The sequence below is a fragment of the Cucumis sativus genome, chromosome 4 (genome assembly GCF_000004075.3).
Source record: "Cucumis sativus cultivar 9930 chromosome 4, Cucumber_9930_V3, whole genome shotgun sequence".
Classification (NCBI taxonomy): Eukaryota; Viridiplantae; Streptophyta; class Magnoliopsida; order Cucurbitales; family Cucurbitaceae; genus Cucumis; species Cucumis sativus.
The window spans coordinates 22,486,862-22,502,578 of NC_026658.2; the positions used below are offsets into that span (position 1 = coordinate 22,486,862).

General features: G+C 35.6%; 2 protein-coding genes across 6 annotated transcripts; one reads left to right on the forward strand and one right to left on the reverse strand.

Moving 5' to 3' along the window:
* Positions 1-201: 201 nt before the first annotated feature.
* On the forward strand, positions 202-10,300 carry LOC101215770 (protein VACUOLELESS1). Of its 2 annotated transcripts, none has more exons than XM_004144584.3 (17): positions 202-312; positions 432-648; positions 762-1,591; positions 2,020-2,310; positions 3,584-3,723; positions 4,201-4,306; positions 4,388-4,480; positions 5,287-5,376; positions 5,464-5,577; positions 5,954-6,061; positions 6,197-6,270; positions 7,065-7,119; positions 7,881-8,062; positions 8,165-8,294; positions 8,469-8,571; positions 9,195-9,292; positions 9,826-10,300. In XM_004144584.3, the coding sequence occupies exons 3-17, from the start codon at positions 806-808 to the stop codon at positions 9,988-9,990; spliced, it is 2,535 nt and encodes an 844-aa protein (XP_004144632.1). In that variant the 5' UTR covers positions 202-312; positions 432-648; positions 762-805; the 3' UTR covers positions 9,991-10,300. The 2 variants fall into 2 exon arrangements, with proteins under 2 accessions (XP_004144632.1, XP_031739894.1); XM_031884034.1 differs by having other exon boundaries at positions 790-1,591.
* A 214-nt stretch (positions 10,301-10,514) lies between these two features.
* Positions 10,515-15,398, reverse strand: LOC101215537 (3-hydroxyisobutyryl-CoA hydrolase-like protein 5). Of its 4 annotated transcripts, none has more exons than XM_011655675.2 (16): positions 14,975-15,398; positions 14,461-14,594; positions 14,202-14,285; positions 14,030-14,098; positions 13,802-13,865; positions 13,146-13,219; positions 12,957-13,040; positions 12,757-12,841; positions 12,592-12,677; positions 12,026-12,147; positions 11,858-11,918; positions 11,667-11,765; positions 11,263-11,364; positions 11,122-11,163; positions 10,926-11,032; positions 10,515-10,815 (listed from the first exon to the last, which is right to left on the reverse strand). In XM_011655675.2, the coding sequence occupies exons 2-16, from the start codon at positions 14,491-14,493 to the stop codon at positions 10,764-10,766; spliced, it is 1,164 nt and encodes a 387-aa protein (XP_011653977.1). In that variant the 5' UTR covers positions 14,494-14,594; positions 14,975-15,398; the 3' UTR covers positions 10,515-10,763. The 4 variants fall into 4 exon arrangements, with proteins under 4 accessions (XP_011653977.1, XP_031739895.1, XP_031739896.1 ...); XM_031884035.1 differs by lacking the exon at positions 14,975-15,398 and adding an exon at positions 14,714-14,900; XM_031884036.1 differs by lacking the exon at positions 14,975-15,398 and having other exon boundaries at positions 14,408-14,901.
* Positions 15,399-15,717: the final 319 nt, after the last annotated feature.

Genomic DNA, 15,717 nt, shown 5'->3' on the forward strand with positions numbered 1-15,717 from the left:
GAACGGCCCTAATTACATAAGTAAATTTTGCAATATCTAAAATGGCCCCATTTTGTACTTTCAAATTGGGCCATCTTCGCTTTATGGACCTGTCCAAAGATAAGCCCAATGATTTAAACCCAGAGAGGAGGGCTTAAATGGGCTTATTAATGGGCCATTCGTTGCCCAACCTCAATATCATGCATCTTCAAAAAGCCCAATCTCGGCCCATTTCATATAATTTGAAGTTTGATCGGTCTCTCGGTCCCGTTCATCTGCCGTCGCCATTGATCGGAATTCCATTGCCGATTTTGAGCTGCGCGATCTGAAGAGGTAGGTTTTGTTGATAACCGAATGTTTAGACTTAAACGATCAGCTTGAAGAGAAGCTCAATCCATTTCGCCAACCTTCTGAATTTTTCTCTGTTCTTGTTTGCACTTTTTCTGATACAGCAATTTATCTTTGGGGTTTGCTAAGTGCTCTTTGGAATTGGTGCTTCGTTCCGTGATTTTCTTTGCGTGATACAAGTTGAATTTCCGTGCTGATTCGTTTTGTAGTTCGTCAGTTTTTGGAATTGCTTGTTTATCGGCAATTTGCAGAGAAAATAGTGGTCAGTGATGTATATGTCAAGTACATGATTGTGGATTACGTGGAACTCGTTTAATACAGGTAAATTGAGCTTGTTTTTTGGAAATTTGCGCATAGCTCATTGCTGTAAATTTCATTTTCGTATCGTCAGAATGGAGTAATGTGAATTATCGTTCTTCTAATTCGTTTCGCAGAGGACTGAAATCTTGTAAAATTTCCTAGCCGTAGTCGTTCTCTCATGGCCAACGTTTCAGTTGCTGCGGAATGGCAGCTTCTCCACAATCGGTACTACCGAAAGCCGGAGCTTTATCCTATGAGATGGAAGCACATTGACCTCGGGCGGAACAAGGTCGCTTGTGCTCCTTTCGGCGGTCCCATTGCCATTATTCGTGATGACTCGAAGATCGTTCAGCTCTACGCTGAATCTGCGCTCAGGAAGCTACGGATCTTCAACTGTGCCGGTATTCAGCTGGCAGAGACCGTTTGGCGGAACCCAGGAGGACGGTTGATTGGTATGGCGTGGACCGACGATCAAACTCTTGTCTGTGTGGTGCAGGATGGCACTGTGTACCGCTACAACATTCACGCCGAGCTTCTGGAGCCAAACTTTTCAATGGGTAAGGAGTGTTTCGAGCAGAATGTAGTGGAATGTGTGTTTTGGGGGAATGGAGTTGTGTGCATAACCGAGGCGAACCAGATTTTTTGCATATCGGATTTCAAGAATCCGAATGCATGTAAGCTTTCAGACCCGGGAATTGAGGATTTGCCACATTGTATGGTGGTAATCGAGCCACAATACACCATGTCAGGGAATGTGGAGGTGTTGCTCGGAGTTGGGGAGGCTTGTGTGATAGCAGTTGAGGAGGATGGAGTGCAGCGGCTTGGCGAGGGCATACTCGATGGGCCGCTGCAGAGGATGGCTGTCTCCTTAGATGGAAAATGGTTGGCAGCATTTACTCACGACGGGAGACTTTTGGTTTTGACTTCAGACTTGCAAAAAATTATTCTGGATCGTGAATGTGAGGTTAGCAATGTGTTTTTGCAACTTTTGATTGTTTTTACGAAATGGATAAATTTATACAAGATGCGAGTACTAGTCTACTCTTTTGGTTGTACGTGCATGATAACAACTGTTCACTTTAATAGATGTTCAATGTTTGGGTTTTTTTTTTTTTTTTTTTGCAAAGAATGTTTGGTTTTAGATGTTGATTAGATTATCCTTGCATTTGATGTCAAGATAATTCATTGTTTCATCTTCTTCCCCATTTTCCCAGCATGAAAAGCATGGTGGACTAAGATAATTAGTTTACTCAATTTACAAGCATCATTCATTGGGCATTTTTCTGAAGTTCTCCTCCCTATGTTATTGCCATCTAGTTGTAATTTGTTTTCTTGGATGGGCTGGAATTGGATCATTTTTAATCATGTTTTTTTCTTGTTTTCTGGCTTCAGTCGGCTCTTCCTCCACAGCAGTTAGCTTGGTGTGGAATGGACAGCGTACTTCTTTATTGGGATGATATGCTTTTGATGATGGGTCCAGATGGAGATCCTGTTCGTTACTTCTATGATGAACCAGTCTTTCTTATCCCTGAGTGCGATGGTGTGAGGATATTATCTAATACAAGTATGGAATTTCTTCAACGGGTTCCAGACTCCACTGTAACAATCTTCCGGATTGGAAGTACCTCTCCTGCAGCTCTTCTATATGATGCGTTGGATCATTTTGACAGACGTAGTGCAAAGGTAATGTTAACTTTCCCCTTTCTTGTGGAAACATCTAGCATTAACCAAGCTCTAGAGGAGAGTCTCCATTCGGAGATATTTGCTGAGGAGAGTCTACTGGCAGAATCCAACCAAAAGATCGTCTTTTAGTCTTTCTTGTTTAAAATATCATTATGGTCGAGTCTGGACTTGTTCCATTTTAATTATTGTGTCATTGTACTTTAAAATTTTCAATTTTAGTCTAGGTACTTTCAATAAATCCTAAAAGCAGTTCTCATTCTTAGTTTGAAATTATTTTTATTGAACACTTTGATTAAATACTAATGATAATAATAATTTTCATTCTAGAAAAGTCACAACGACTAAATATAACAAGTTTCAAATACATTGACCATTTTTCATATTTATTGCATTGATAATTGTAGTCTTATTGATGCTCATTAAAACAATTTTCTATTTGTGATATTTGATAATGATAAGAAAACAATTAAAGAGGGAATGTTTTGTAATTATCCATGTTGGCTTTTGGAATTTTAGGCCTTTGCTTATGTGGACTTTCATTAATAAAATATTTTTTTGATTCTACAATTTTAGTTCATGAACTTTCTAGTTTGTGTCTAATAGGTCCATGAACTTTATAAGTATTTAGTAGGATGTTAAACTTTGTTTCTTATATAGGTTAGACAGGGGAGCCATTTGGTTTGCAATAATGAAGGGATGGGGAATATGTTTATAAACCTATATTACTTCACGGACAAGAAATAAAATAACATATTTTATGTCCAGACATTGTCATCCTTCCCAACAATAAATGGATATAAATATGAATCACACTTACCAATTTTGTTCTCATTTGTTAAACTCGGGCATCCCAGCATCCTATTTCTAGGCTTCACATTCCCATTCGGGTGTGATATACCCTTCAAGAGGATTTTTTAGGATAGAGTTACATGAAAGAAAAACTCAATGGCATCTGTGCTTATTCTTTATTTTTCTGAAATAGAGGACCACATTGAAAGGTTTTGGAATATGAGCTCGGTGTTAGCATGTTTTACAATGGGATTTTCAGTTATAATTTATGAGCTACTCGCTTGTAGCTAGGCGTGCATGTAAATTCATATTCTTGTTGGCATATTAGTACCTATAGTGGCAAACTGGCTATCTTCTTGTGTACTTGTTTTTTGGATGCCCATTTTAATTTTTTTTTCAAGGTACCAGTACCTATAAAATTTCGTGAAATATTTTCCATGAGTTATTATTCACCTTTTTTAATTTTCAATGCTATGTTTCCCAGGCAGATGAAAACTTAAGACTGATACGCCCATCATTACATGAGGCTGTTGAAGCATGTGTAGATGCTGCTGGCCATGAATTTGATATTTCTCGGCAGCAGACCCTGCTAAGAGCTGCCAGTTATGGCCAAGCCTTTTGCAGGTAAGTTATTATAGTGTTACATTTTAATTCCTTTTTAATGGTGTTTCTTTTTATTTTCTTTTTATTTTTCTTTATAATTGAAATTAGTAGGTGGCAGCCATTTTTATTTATTATTTGGTAATAACATAGCTAAGTGGACAGCTTGTTTAAGTTTTAAGTATGCTTTAAAGAAAAAAAAAGATAAAAAGAAGATAAAAAAGGATTCAGTATGATGATTCCTCTAAAAAAGTACAAGCTTAGCTTATTTAACCTGTTCATTGTTTGGGACACTCCAAGCTTTTCATTTTTTTTGTATACCCTTTTGATTTGTGTAAACTGAGGTAACACCGTTGGCTAGGTTTTGGGAGGATGTGTTATCCTTAACCTTTAACAAATGTCACCCTTTAATGAAATCTGTTTCTTTTTAAAAAATGTAAAGATTTTTAATGTTATCTCTGATTTTGCTCTCCCATAATGATATCCAGTTGGCTTTGGCAGCAATTTTAATCGGGAACGAATACAAGAGATGTGCAGATTATTACGAGTTTTAAATGCTGTTCGCAACCCGGAGATTGGCATCCCTCTCAGTATACAACAGTTTAAGGTCCTCTGCTGACAAGAGTTTCCAGTTTCTTGTACTACAAGGAATCTTCATACTAATACTAAATAAAGTTGTTTCTTTCAGCTTCTTACACCACCTGTTCTGATTGCTCGCTTGATCAATGCCCACCAACACTTGCTTGCATTACGGGTTTCTGAGTACCTTGGTATGAGTCAGGTATGTATAATCCTATAACCTGTGGATCGAACCATAGAGTGGATTTTCTTCTCACTTGTATTTTTGTTTAACATCCCTAGCTGTGAAAGTATTAGGAAGTAACCCCTGGTTTTATAAGTTTTATTCTTTTAGAACTTTGGTTATGTAGAAATTATGTTATTCATTTTAGAATAATATGCTAAGATGAATTCTTTTCTTGTTTCTTACAATGATAATAAATATGAAATTTGAACATAAAGATAAAAGTATAGCGGAATAGTTTTCATTTATGAAGCAAGGTTCTATTTGATATTTCATCTTTCAAATGTCTAGAAAGAAAGATCTTTGGAATGAAGAATTGGAATTTTGCTGGGAAGCTAACTTCCTTTCGTGGTTAACTCCACTCTGAAGGAAAAGTAGGTTCCTTGAGATTTTGACTTTTAATCAAATGTTCCCTGTCGATAAAAGATACTTCAGTCAAAGTTAGATGCAACTAGGCTCATAAAGAAGAAAATAAATGTGTGATTTGAGAATTCAACACTCCAGGAAGTATAGGAAACATACCCTAATAGTACTAGTGTTATTTTGCCTCTATTTTGGTTGTTCCTCAAATATTGAATATTGTCAGCTTGGTGTTAATGAAGTTGGTATAACTTTGAGATGGTTACAGCTGGAAAAGTGGTCATTTTCTTTTAACTCGATTTCATGTCTCTCAGTGATCCAATTCAACTGAAATCTAAAGCACTAAATGTTTGGAATACTCGTACCCATTTGTTTCTTGTTGCCTGTGTTCTCAACAAGATCCATATATCTTTCATTTTATACAGGAGGTGGTGATAATGCACTGGGCATGTTCAAAGATAACAGCTTCAGCAAATATTGCTGATGCCACCCTTCTTGAAGTTCTACTTGATAAGGTTTTATATTTGTCAAATATCCATTATTGAGATTCTGTTCAAAAGTATCGTGCAATGGCCACTGAAATGAACACTTGTTAAATCCAGCTGAAGTTGTGTAAAGGTATATCATACGCTGCAGTCGCTGGCCATGCAGATAAAATTGGTCGCAGGAAATTAGCTGCTATGCTTGTTGATCATGAACCACGATCCTCCAAACAGGTTTTTATTTTTTTTATCTCATTTCTTGTTCTTGGTTTCTTTTATGTTTGGGCATAAGAAGCAAGCATTTAAATCAAGAGAAGTATAAGAATGTACAGCAGTAGAAACAAGGACTAGCCATCCAAAATATCCCTACAGCCATTTACCAACCAAACTAGATAGTGCTTCCCCATCTTCCCTTGAGTGTATTCAGTACTAGAGGTTCAGGATTTTTTAAATAGACACGATTGGTTTCCTTCCACTTTCCATTGTTGTTGAGATATTATTATATGCACTGAATGTATATTGATAAATTTTTGTAGCACTGAGGAACTGTAGATGAAAGAGAAATAAATCACTTTTGTAAACTTGTTCTCTTTTTTTTGTGTCCATTTAGGTGCCTCTCCTGTTAAGCATAGGAGAAGAAGACACGGCATTAATCAAAGCAACTGAAAGTGGCGATACCGATCTTGTTTATCTTGTTCTTTTTCATATCTGGCAAAAGGTAGTTTTTCAATAATATCTAATAGATACACAGCTTCTTATCATGTGTCTGCATATTGAGTGAGGGGATGTACATAAACAAGAAGCAGTAAGTGATATAAATTTTGATTAGCATTCATAATTCGCTTTGATGCAGAGGCAACCATTGGAATTTTTTGGAATGATACAAGCCAGAACTCAGGCTCGGGACTTATTCATTACTTATGCTCGGTATGTTTTAGTCCTACCAATGACAAATTTGATACCAAAAACGTAGTGCTTTATTTTCAGACTAACAGATACTTCATTTGTCATGGAGAGCAATTATGCTTCTATTTAATCTGAGTATGTTTCTCTTTGCTTTTATCCTATCTTTTAGATAGTGGATTTATCATCCTTCACAATTGCCTATACTTCTTTTTTTATGAAACTCTATCTTCCATTATGAAAACAGAAAATAAAATAAAAAATTGATGAGGTCTGCAAATCTTTGATCCATTTCTCTTCCTCATATACTAACATTAAACTGTCATTTCTTAACAATTACATCATATTTGGGGAGTTTGGAAACAACAACAGCAACATTGTAAGTGAATTTGGTCTGGATTCCTACGGTTAGACCAACAAGAACCAACCAATGTTATATGAAGTTATGAACTGCTTACAAATTGTTATTAATAGCTTATGTAAGCTTGCAATTGAGATATCAATTCTCTTCCTCATATTCCAACGCTAAACTGTCATTTCTTAATGAAAGTTGTTTGTATCAAAGAAAAATATATACCATTTCTCCTCCTCGTTTGCTTACAGCCTGACTATAATCATTATGAACATCATACACAAGATCTGCCAATCTTTTTGTGTTTGTTTAGTTGGCTGTTGCTTATAAATGGAATGGTTTAATGGGGGTATAGGCACATGACTTCATCTCTTGTTTGATTCTTGAGCTCGTTTCTTGGTTTAAAATCCATTTCTATATGACACGTCCTTTCTATTTGCTTAACTGATTATGTTACTTCCTTCAGGTGCTATAAGCATGAATTTCTGAAGGACTTTTTCCTATCAACTGGACAGCTTAATGTATGTTTACGTTCTCAATATTTGGTTGCATCTTTCTTTTTCACACATCTCACGGGTTGTTTCTTTTACATTTATTTGAAAATGTCCCGTTGTGTGTTGTGGGATTGTATCTTCAGCATGCATTGAAAGAGTTCCTCCTCCCCCGAACCCCAATTGCAGACCTTGAAATCCTAAGCACTCCCTTCCTCTTAACTGGTGTTTTTTATCTATAAATTGGGTATTCAAGCATTGGACCACCTTTTCATTCTTTTCATTCGCTACCACCTCCTCGTTCCAGTTGTGACCTGAGGCTTTTGGTCATTGGTTTGGACTTGGGTTGATGTCATCTGCGTGAATTGCATTGCACTCAGCATATCAGTTTAATGAGACAAAAAGTATCTTATTTTCTTTATAGACCAAAAAGTGTGCCGACAGAATTATCTTTTAGGATGTTATCAGCCACGTTGATCCCTTCAGGATTACTAAACCAAGGACCAAAATAGAAAACACCTTTAGTACTGAGTTGTGAGATGAATGAAAAGGGACTCGGTGGAAAATTCCCGAGTCTTTTATGAATCCAAAATCTCCCACTCTCATTCTGGTTTATCTTTTTTCTTTAACATCTCAAGATGCACCTTTGATCACATAAGATAGTTGAAGGTCATCCATAAGTTTTCGTTACCTAATCTTTCTGGGAGCAATATTCCAATCTCCATTCTCCTTTTATCTATCTGGTTAGACCTATGCTCATGAATCATGATACAATTTTTGTATTTCTACAGGAGGTAGCTTTTCTTCTGTGGAAAGAGTCGTGGGAGCTAGGGAAAAATCCAATGGCTAGCAAGGGATCTCCACTCCATAGTCCACGCACAAAACTTATTGAAAAGGCCCACAGTCTTTTCGCAGAGACCAAGGAACACATTTTTGAGTCTAAAGCTGCTGAAGAGCATGCAAAATTGTTGAAGTCAGTGCAAATTTAGTCATTTTGTTTGTTTGTGAATATTTTTTTTTCTTAAATTGGGGGAAGATAAACGGTACTGAATCATTCTCTAATATCTGTCCACAGAATACAACATGACCTGGAGGTGAGTACAAAGCAGGCCATTTTTGTTGATTCAAGCATCAACGATACAATTCGAACATGTATTGTGTTGGGAAATCATCGAGCTGCACTAAAAGTTAAAACAGAATTTAAGGTGTGTTAATTTCTTTACTATTGCCTTGAGTTATTTAAAAAAAATGATGGAAAGAGACATTGTAGTAGCAAGAAGCGGTTCTCATCCTTCCTGGAAATCTTAGATAATTCCTGTGTCTTCCTATTCATTTTGATTTTTGTAAATCCCTACTCTAATTTTAATGTTATACCCCAGGTTTCTGAGAAAAGATGGTATTGGCTTAAAGTTTTTGCTTTGGCTACCACAAGAGATTGGGTTGCACTGGAGACATTCTCAAAGGAGAAAAGACCACCAATAGGTAAATTTCCTATTATTGGAGTATTAACTTTTCTGCATTCATAGAGAAAATCACCAATTGGGAAACTACTTTTTCATTAGGGTTTAATAGGAAAATTACTTTTTCCTATCAATATGTGACACTCATTCCATGCTATTCTCCTTGTTCTTCCTTGATTTTGAAAATAAGACGCAAACCTTTTCTGAGGTTGATTAAACGTCTTTTACTTTAATGAGAAATGTTGTAGAAAGAACTCAATCACAAAATAGACAGGTGCCGTCCCTTCTTGTTTTGTTAGATTAAAAATATTATATTACCAAATTTTCATATTGAAATATTATAGATGTAATGAAAGATTTTGTGACTGTCCCTCAATGAAAAGATTAGTTGATCTTTGTGTGGAGTGACACTTGAATCGCGTTTATTGCTGTTATTCATCATCATTTCAACATATGTTGGTTACGTTCTAGCTACTTGGCCTTAAGACATGATTTCATTTGTCACCTTTATTACCAACAACAGTAACTTCCTTATAAAATTTTTTCTTTTATTTCAATAATTGGAACAACATAATTAGAATTATAATAATATTGGATTAGCCTTTTATTATAATTTCTCTCTTTCTATTGTTTTTCTTTTAACAGGTTACAAGCCATTCGTGGAGGCTTGCGTTGAAGCAGATGAGAAGGCTGAAGCAGTGAAATATATTCCCAAACTTGCAGATCCACGAGAAAGAGCTGAGGTATGTATCATATTTATAACATTCTAACGCATGCTTTTTTATTTTGTTTTTCTTCTTTTTTTCCTTTTAAGAATTAAACCACTGTGGGGGTGGAGCACTCAAACTTTTGGTCTCATCAAGTATTTGGTTGATTTTTCTTGGAAAATGGGGATTTTTCAATCTTGCGAAAGATAAGTCCCCCCCACCACTTGGTTTTCGGTTCTTGATCTTTAAAAATTGTGTTTGTTTTCTAAATACTTCTCTCTAACATAGTTTTCACCTCTCCCAACTAAACATTTGTATTCTCAGCCAAACTTTCAGAAAAAGAAAGAAAAACAGAACAGAACAGGGCAAAACAAAATAAAATAAAACCGGTTATCAAATGATAGATAATGAAACAAAGAAATCAACAAGGGGAAGTATTGTCTATAAGCGTAATTTTTAATCAAATCTGGCTATCAATTGGGGCGTAAAATTTTAAAATCAATTCGAGACAATCCCTTGGATGAGCTGTGTGTGAATTAAAAAACCCTGAGAGGAATCTCATTTTACAGGCTTATGCTCGGATTGGGATGGCAAAGGAAGCGGCGGATGCTGCCTCACAAGCAAAGGATGGAGAATTACTAGGTCGATTAAAATTAACGTTTGCACAAAACTCAGCAGCTTCATCAATTTTTGATACTCTTCGAGATCGGTTATCCTTCCCAGGGGTATCATAGTCTAATCAGACTCCACTTTCTTTCCTCTTTAATCATAAGTTGTTTCCCTCCTACCTATGCTATGCTCTGCCTGCTGTTTTTTTGTTTGTAATACATATATGTATATGATTGGAGTGTACATTACCTTGAAAATGCATCACTGAATTAGACCCTCGATTTCCTTCCTAAGCTTCTGCTGCTGTTTTTTTCTCTTTTTTTTTTTTGTGTAATATTTATTTCAAATTGATGTATATGGATTTATTTATGACAATTTTCTTTATAGAGTGCGTTTGGTTAGTAACTTTGAAACAATAGATTTGATTCTAAAATATATCGCATCTCTTGTACCTTTTTTTCTTTTTCTTTTTCCTTTTTTAAGTTTTTGAGCTAACTACATTTGGTTATATACCAACTGCAATACTGCTGATTGATTCATTGAACTTTTTACATTGTAAATTACAATTTTGATTGACAATATTAAACATTATGTAATCATGATAAAATAGACATAAATCGTAATCTATCATATCGTAGATGAATTGATATTTTGCTATATTTGAAAATAGTTTTATTTATTATTATGTTATGATTTACCATGTAAAGTTCGGTAAACAAAATAACATTAGTACAACAAAATTTGTAAATCACTGCTTTGCATGTAAATATGTAATGGATTATAAAGGGAATTGTTATGATAGGCGTAATGAGGCAGCTGATAAAAGAAGATTATTCCAACCGTAACAGCTACTGCAGAACATGAGAGAAACTTTGTATTGCAATTGCCATTGCATTACTCACTCCGTTTTCATAGTTCCATAAATTGAATCTTCATATTTACCACTCCACCTGGTTTCGAATAAAAAACAAACAAACAAACTTATCATATTCTTCATCAATATGGCTCACTAAAGTTGGCTGTTAGAAGCTGAGAATTCTGCATTGTAATTGGTACCAACCTCTGTTCGTCGTCTATGGGTACTTGGAGTTCCAAATCTTCCCCGTAAGGCTGAAATACTTCATTTAACCTATCGTCGTTAACCTTCTCGAGAGATGGTGGGTCCCACTGTATCCAGTTTAATAATTTTTAGTTAAGAAGACAGAACGAAACAATTTGTGTATTTGTGTTGCACACAAAGATAGAGAAGAGAAAACCTTAGGAGCATTGTCTTTGTCGATGGTGAGAGCTCTAATACCCTTTGGTCAACAGGAAAAAGATTAGTTTAGAAGTGGCCACGTCTATTATGCTTGTGATTATCATCTTACGATTATATTGGCTATCAATGATCGTATTACCTCATAAACATCTCCAGAGATAAGGGTGCGTAGAATGTTCATTGTCAGCCTGAATTCCTTCTTCAAACATTCTTGCAGTGTTAGTAATCGACCTTTGCGTATCTGGAAATGGTGAAGTGAGAAATTAGCAGCAAACACACAAGAGAAGCTACTACAGCCATCACGGGTTGGATAAAAGAAATAACATGGAGAGTTCACAATAGTAGAAGACAGCAGTTGAAAGTAAAAAGTTTCCAGAAATTTCCCATTTGATAATGCTAAGTTACAAATAAAACTGATAGTAAGCAAAGAATCTTCAAGTGAATGGAAATTTTGAAGTCTGTTCTGAAAATTAAGGAATGGAATAACGTTGTCAAGAAGAAGTGAATCATTTGCATTCGTGTGTAAGAGTTTGGATGTGGTACCGATTTTAGAGTTATTTTCAGTCCTGTAGGGGATGATCTCTTTAGTCCCTTCAGGACGGGAACTATCCAACCATTTCCTTCAACGCTTGCCTCGGCCTCCTGAACAAAATAAATGTTCACAGATTTATAGAAGCCCAGATGCTCAGAGAAAGAGAGAAAACAGCAGGGTAGGGAGAGAGAGAGAGACTTACAAAGGAGGTTATTATCTCTTCAACAGTTTCCTTTGAAAAGCACTTGTCAATCACGGATTTCCTGGAATATTCCCAGCAGTTAACTTCAGGTATTTGACTCATTATGATCTCAAATACATTAGATATTCAGTATGAAAAGGAAACTCTTCATCTAATTCCATTCACAACCTTTTCAAGACACTATCTTCATCCAGCTGAACTTCTAAAGAAAAATCTTCAATTGCAGATCGAACTGAATTTTCATCATGGGAGTTCAAACTAACCAAACGTGTCTCTAGTTCATCCAATTTCTGCAATAAACAGATGAAGGCTTCGTCTTTCACATATAGCATTTCAAATAGAACAATGCAGCAGAACTGAAGCAAACTCAAAGTGTGAAATCAAAACTAAATAAAACTCGACTATAAATGATGCTTTTTACTACCTCGCATAATTGAAAGAAAATGGAACCTTATGGATTATAGATGGTGGTAATTTTTATTTCTTATACATGTAAGCTTCTGGATGCTGCTTCAGAGACATAAATTTGAATTGAAAATACGGGAACAAACTTCATGTAAAGAACGAAAAACTAAGGAAAAGTAATATGCTCTATATTATTTCTAGTGCCTTCATCGCCTGGATTGTATTTTTCTTCCCTTGTAAAATGAATTAATTATTTTTACTAATTGCATTTAATATTAGTCAACAAAATCTTGAAATTGAAACTCCTAATAGAAGATCGCAAAACTTACCTCAGAAGGGACAAAATGTGTTGCAAATCCAACTGCAACCAATTCTTTGCCGTTCAACCTGGACCCAGTCAAGGCCAAGAATTCACCTGTATATGTCCACATCCTTGTTAAATCAGTCGATATGTTTTTAAACCATCCAATGAACTTTTCTCACTGCACTGTTACCTAAATATCCCGGAAGGCGAGAAAACATATACGAGAAACCACAGTCAGTGTGAAATCCAATACTTGCTTCTGGAGTGGCAAAAACCTATATAAAAGAATCCATGACAGAAATCACTGCAGAATTACTATGGAAACTGAAACAAACATGCAAATTACGTTAACATTTAAGAAGGCAGACAAAAAAACAAAGAAAAACCCACAGTTTTCTCTGTGACGACTGAAAATTTCATTGGCACCATAAATGATGCACCTCCTCCCATTGCAATTCCGTGTACAAGTGCAACCTGTGATCAGATGAGCAGAACAGGAGCCAAACATTTAACTTTATCGAACTTTTTAAGGAAAAAAGACCGACAATTCTTGTATAATGGGATCAGAGAAATCCTCACGTGGATTTTCTTATAGGTGTGAACATGATAGCAGAGCCAATACATTCGGTAGACAACTTCAAGGCATGAATCCTCTGTTAAAAAGAATGCATTAGGAACTTAACTTAGTGATCATTGAAATTTAAGTATTGAATTCGTTGTTCTCATTCTGATAAAGAATGGGATCCACACTGTTGAACGTGACAATGTAGACTGTCTCATTTTCTACAGTTGGGCCAACCATGATGGTTGGGGATGGATAGAAGTCAAGTTTGGTAACTATTTGGTTTTTGGTTTTTAGTTCTTGAAAATTAAACCTATAAACACATCTTTCATCACTAAATATCTTGCTTTTTCTATCTACATTTCAGTTTTATCATTGTTTAAAAAAAAAAAACGAAGCCAAAATTTAGAAACTAAAGGAAGTAGTTTTTGCTTTTGAAATTTGACTAAGAATACAACACATGTATTTGTAAGATATCAATCATTGTAAGAAATTGGAAGAAAATAGGCCTAATTTTTATAATGAAAAAATGAAATAGTTACCAAACCTAATTGTAACATGTACGATTTTCCATGTGCATTGAAGCTTCACTTCTCGTATTATGCTCATTGCTCAACTCACTATTCTTAAAGAGCTATTTTACTCATGTGGTAAAAAGAAAACAAACACCTACTTTTATTCCTGCCTTCATAGAACATCCTTAAGTCTCCACCAGCAGAAAAGGCTCGACCAGCTCCCTGTTTAAGACACATGACAAAGACTAATTTACAAAGCGAAACCCCAATTCAAAGAGTTAAGGTTCTTACTTCTTATTTATCATCCCTGCAGTTTGGAAAAGCTAAGAGCCAAGACCAACTGCAACTAAGCAATATTTCTATCAGGCATCGATGACAGAACTGACCTTAAAGATTATAAGTTTCGCTTCATCATCTTTTTCCCATTTCTCTAAGTATCCAGCCAACAGAGAAACCTAAATACACACGATATAGAGAGGAAAGTCCTTGTTCATCCCTTTATTCAAGAACATAAGACCAATCAATAATCCAGTTAGATGGAGTTAAAATTTTACACACCACTTTAGATGAGATGACATTCAATTGCCTTGGCCGGTTAAACGTAATCAACCTGGCATTTCCAACTTCTTCTCCCAGAACAACCTGAAAATTTGAATTCGGACAAGCATTAAGTGAATGAAAGAGTGAGAAACTCCCACAAAATTTCACCCGAGGGGAAAATTCTCAACTACAATGAAGCAAGTAAAATGGTTAAAAGAAATTACATTAAAAACAAAGGGTCGCATTCCAGAAAGTTGGAGAAGCAGTAAAGAACTACCTCTTCCTCTGGTTTAACAACTTCCAGCGCCATTCCGAAGTCGAAATTCTGGATTGAAGCTAGCAAAAGGAGCAATCAAAATGAGAGCAGCAAATCGAAAGAACTGAAAAAACCAAGCCCGACGGGTTTTCAATCTGAGCAGCGGAGTGAAATGAAAGATGATCAGCAGTGAAAACAAGTGAAATTGCAAAGAAGTTGCTTAAAAATAGACCAAAAGTAGAGTCTAATCGACAGCATTTCTCCTCCCACCTACCACCAACCATTAAAATCCCACCAACCAAAGAGGAAATTGTAGTCCTAAGGTCATATTTAGGTGGCTACTGCTGGTGAAGCAAACAGAACTAAAATCGACTACCAACCCATCTTTGTTTTTCATAAAAAGACTAAAATCCAGGATAATTAAACGAAGATCGATTTAACCCAAAAAAAAAAAATCAGCATCAAAATCGAAATGCTTATGAAAATGATATTAGAATAAAGTTTTTTTAAGAACATATTAAACATAAATATGAACCTGATTGTGGGGTAATGGCTTCCAAAGTGAAGACGTCGACATTCAACAACGAATTTTGTCGCGACTAGACTCGAGTCTGAGTTAAAATTTGGGGTACAGTTTTCATAAATTTCTTCTCCACTGTGCTGTAGTTCCGTATGGTTATTTGCTGACAGAAACCTGCCCGATAAGATTGCATTCACACTCGAAGGCGATTCTCAGTAGCCTCTGCTGCATTTGTTCATTTATCAAAATGGATACGATTTGCAGTTTTTTTCGCAATTTAAACCAATCGAAATCAATTTTTGGAGTCCCAGTTCTTCCAAATTTACACGGAGTCGATAATCGTGGTTTGGATAAATCTTCGTGTGATCAGATTGTCCGGGGAAAAGGCCGAAGTAGAGTGGGAAAAGCACTCTTTGATTTCTCAAACACTTCAATTCACAATAATTTGCCAAACAGACCTTAATGTATAGTTTAGTTTGTCTTCAGAAGTCAAGATTTCATCCCTCAGCCTCACATACAAAAAAAATAATAATAATACTTCAATTGCTCCAAATATTTAGATATTAACATTATTTGTTAATCAAAGTCGGTCTTTCCACCAAACTGCTCTTCAACTTTTGACTGTCGAGGAGTCTGCCAACTAATGTTGCCCTAATTGATGGAATATGAAACTCTATTATGTTTCATAAATATTTTAGTTCAATTTCATATTATAATATATAATGTACTTCAAAAGTGAATTTCTTTTATAAAACAAG

What these genes read in the sequence shown, in the direction of transcription:
- LOC101215537 (XM_011655675.2), bottom strand. Translation starts at nt 14,493, where the DNA reads ATGGCGCTGGAAGTTGTTAAACCAGAGGAAGAG. An exon ending in TTGTTAAACCAGAGGAAGAG is followed by an intron (nt 14,286 to 14,460) that starts GTAGTTCTTTAC and finishes TCAAATTTTCAG; the next exon opens with GTTGTTCTGGGAGAAGAAGT. An exon ending in CCCATAGACGACGAACAGAG is followed by an intron (nt 10,816 to 10,925) that starts GTTGGTACCAAT and finishes ATTCGAAACCAG; the next exon opens with GTGGAGTGGTAAATATGAAG.
- LOC101215770 (XM_004144584.3), top strand. Translation starts at nt 806, where the DNA reads ATGGCCAACGTTTCAGTTGCTGCGGAATGGCAGCTTCTCCACAATCGG. An exon ending in TTATTCATTACTTATGCTCG is followed by an intron (nt 6,271 to 7,064) that starts GTATGTTTTAGT and finishes TACTTCCTTCAG; the next exon opens with GTGCTATAAGCATGAATTTC. An exon ending in AAGTTAAAACAGAATTTAAG is followed by an intron (nt 8,295 to 8,468) that starts GTGTGTTAATTT and finishes GTTATACCCCAG; the next exon opens with GTTTCTGAGAAAAGATGGTA.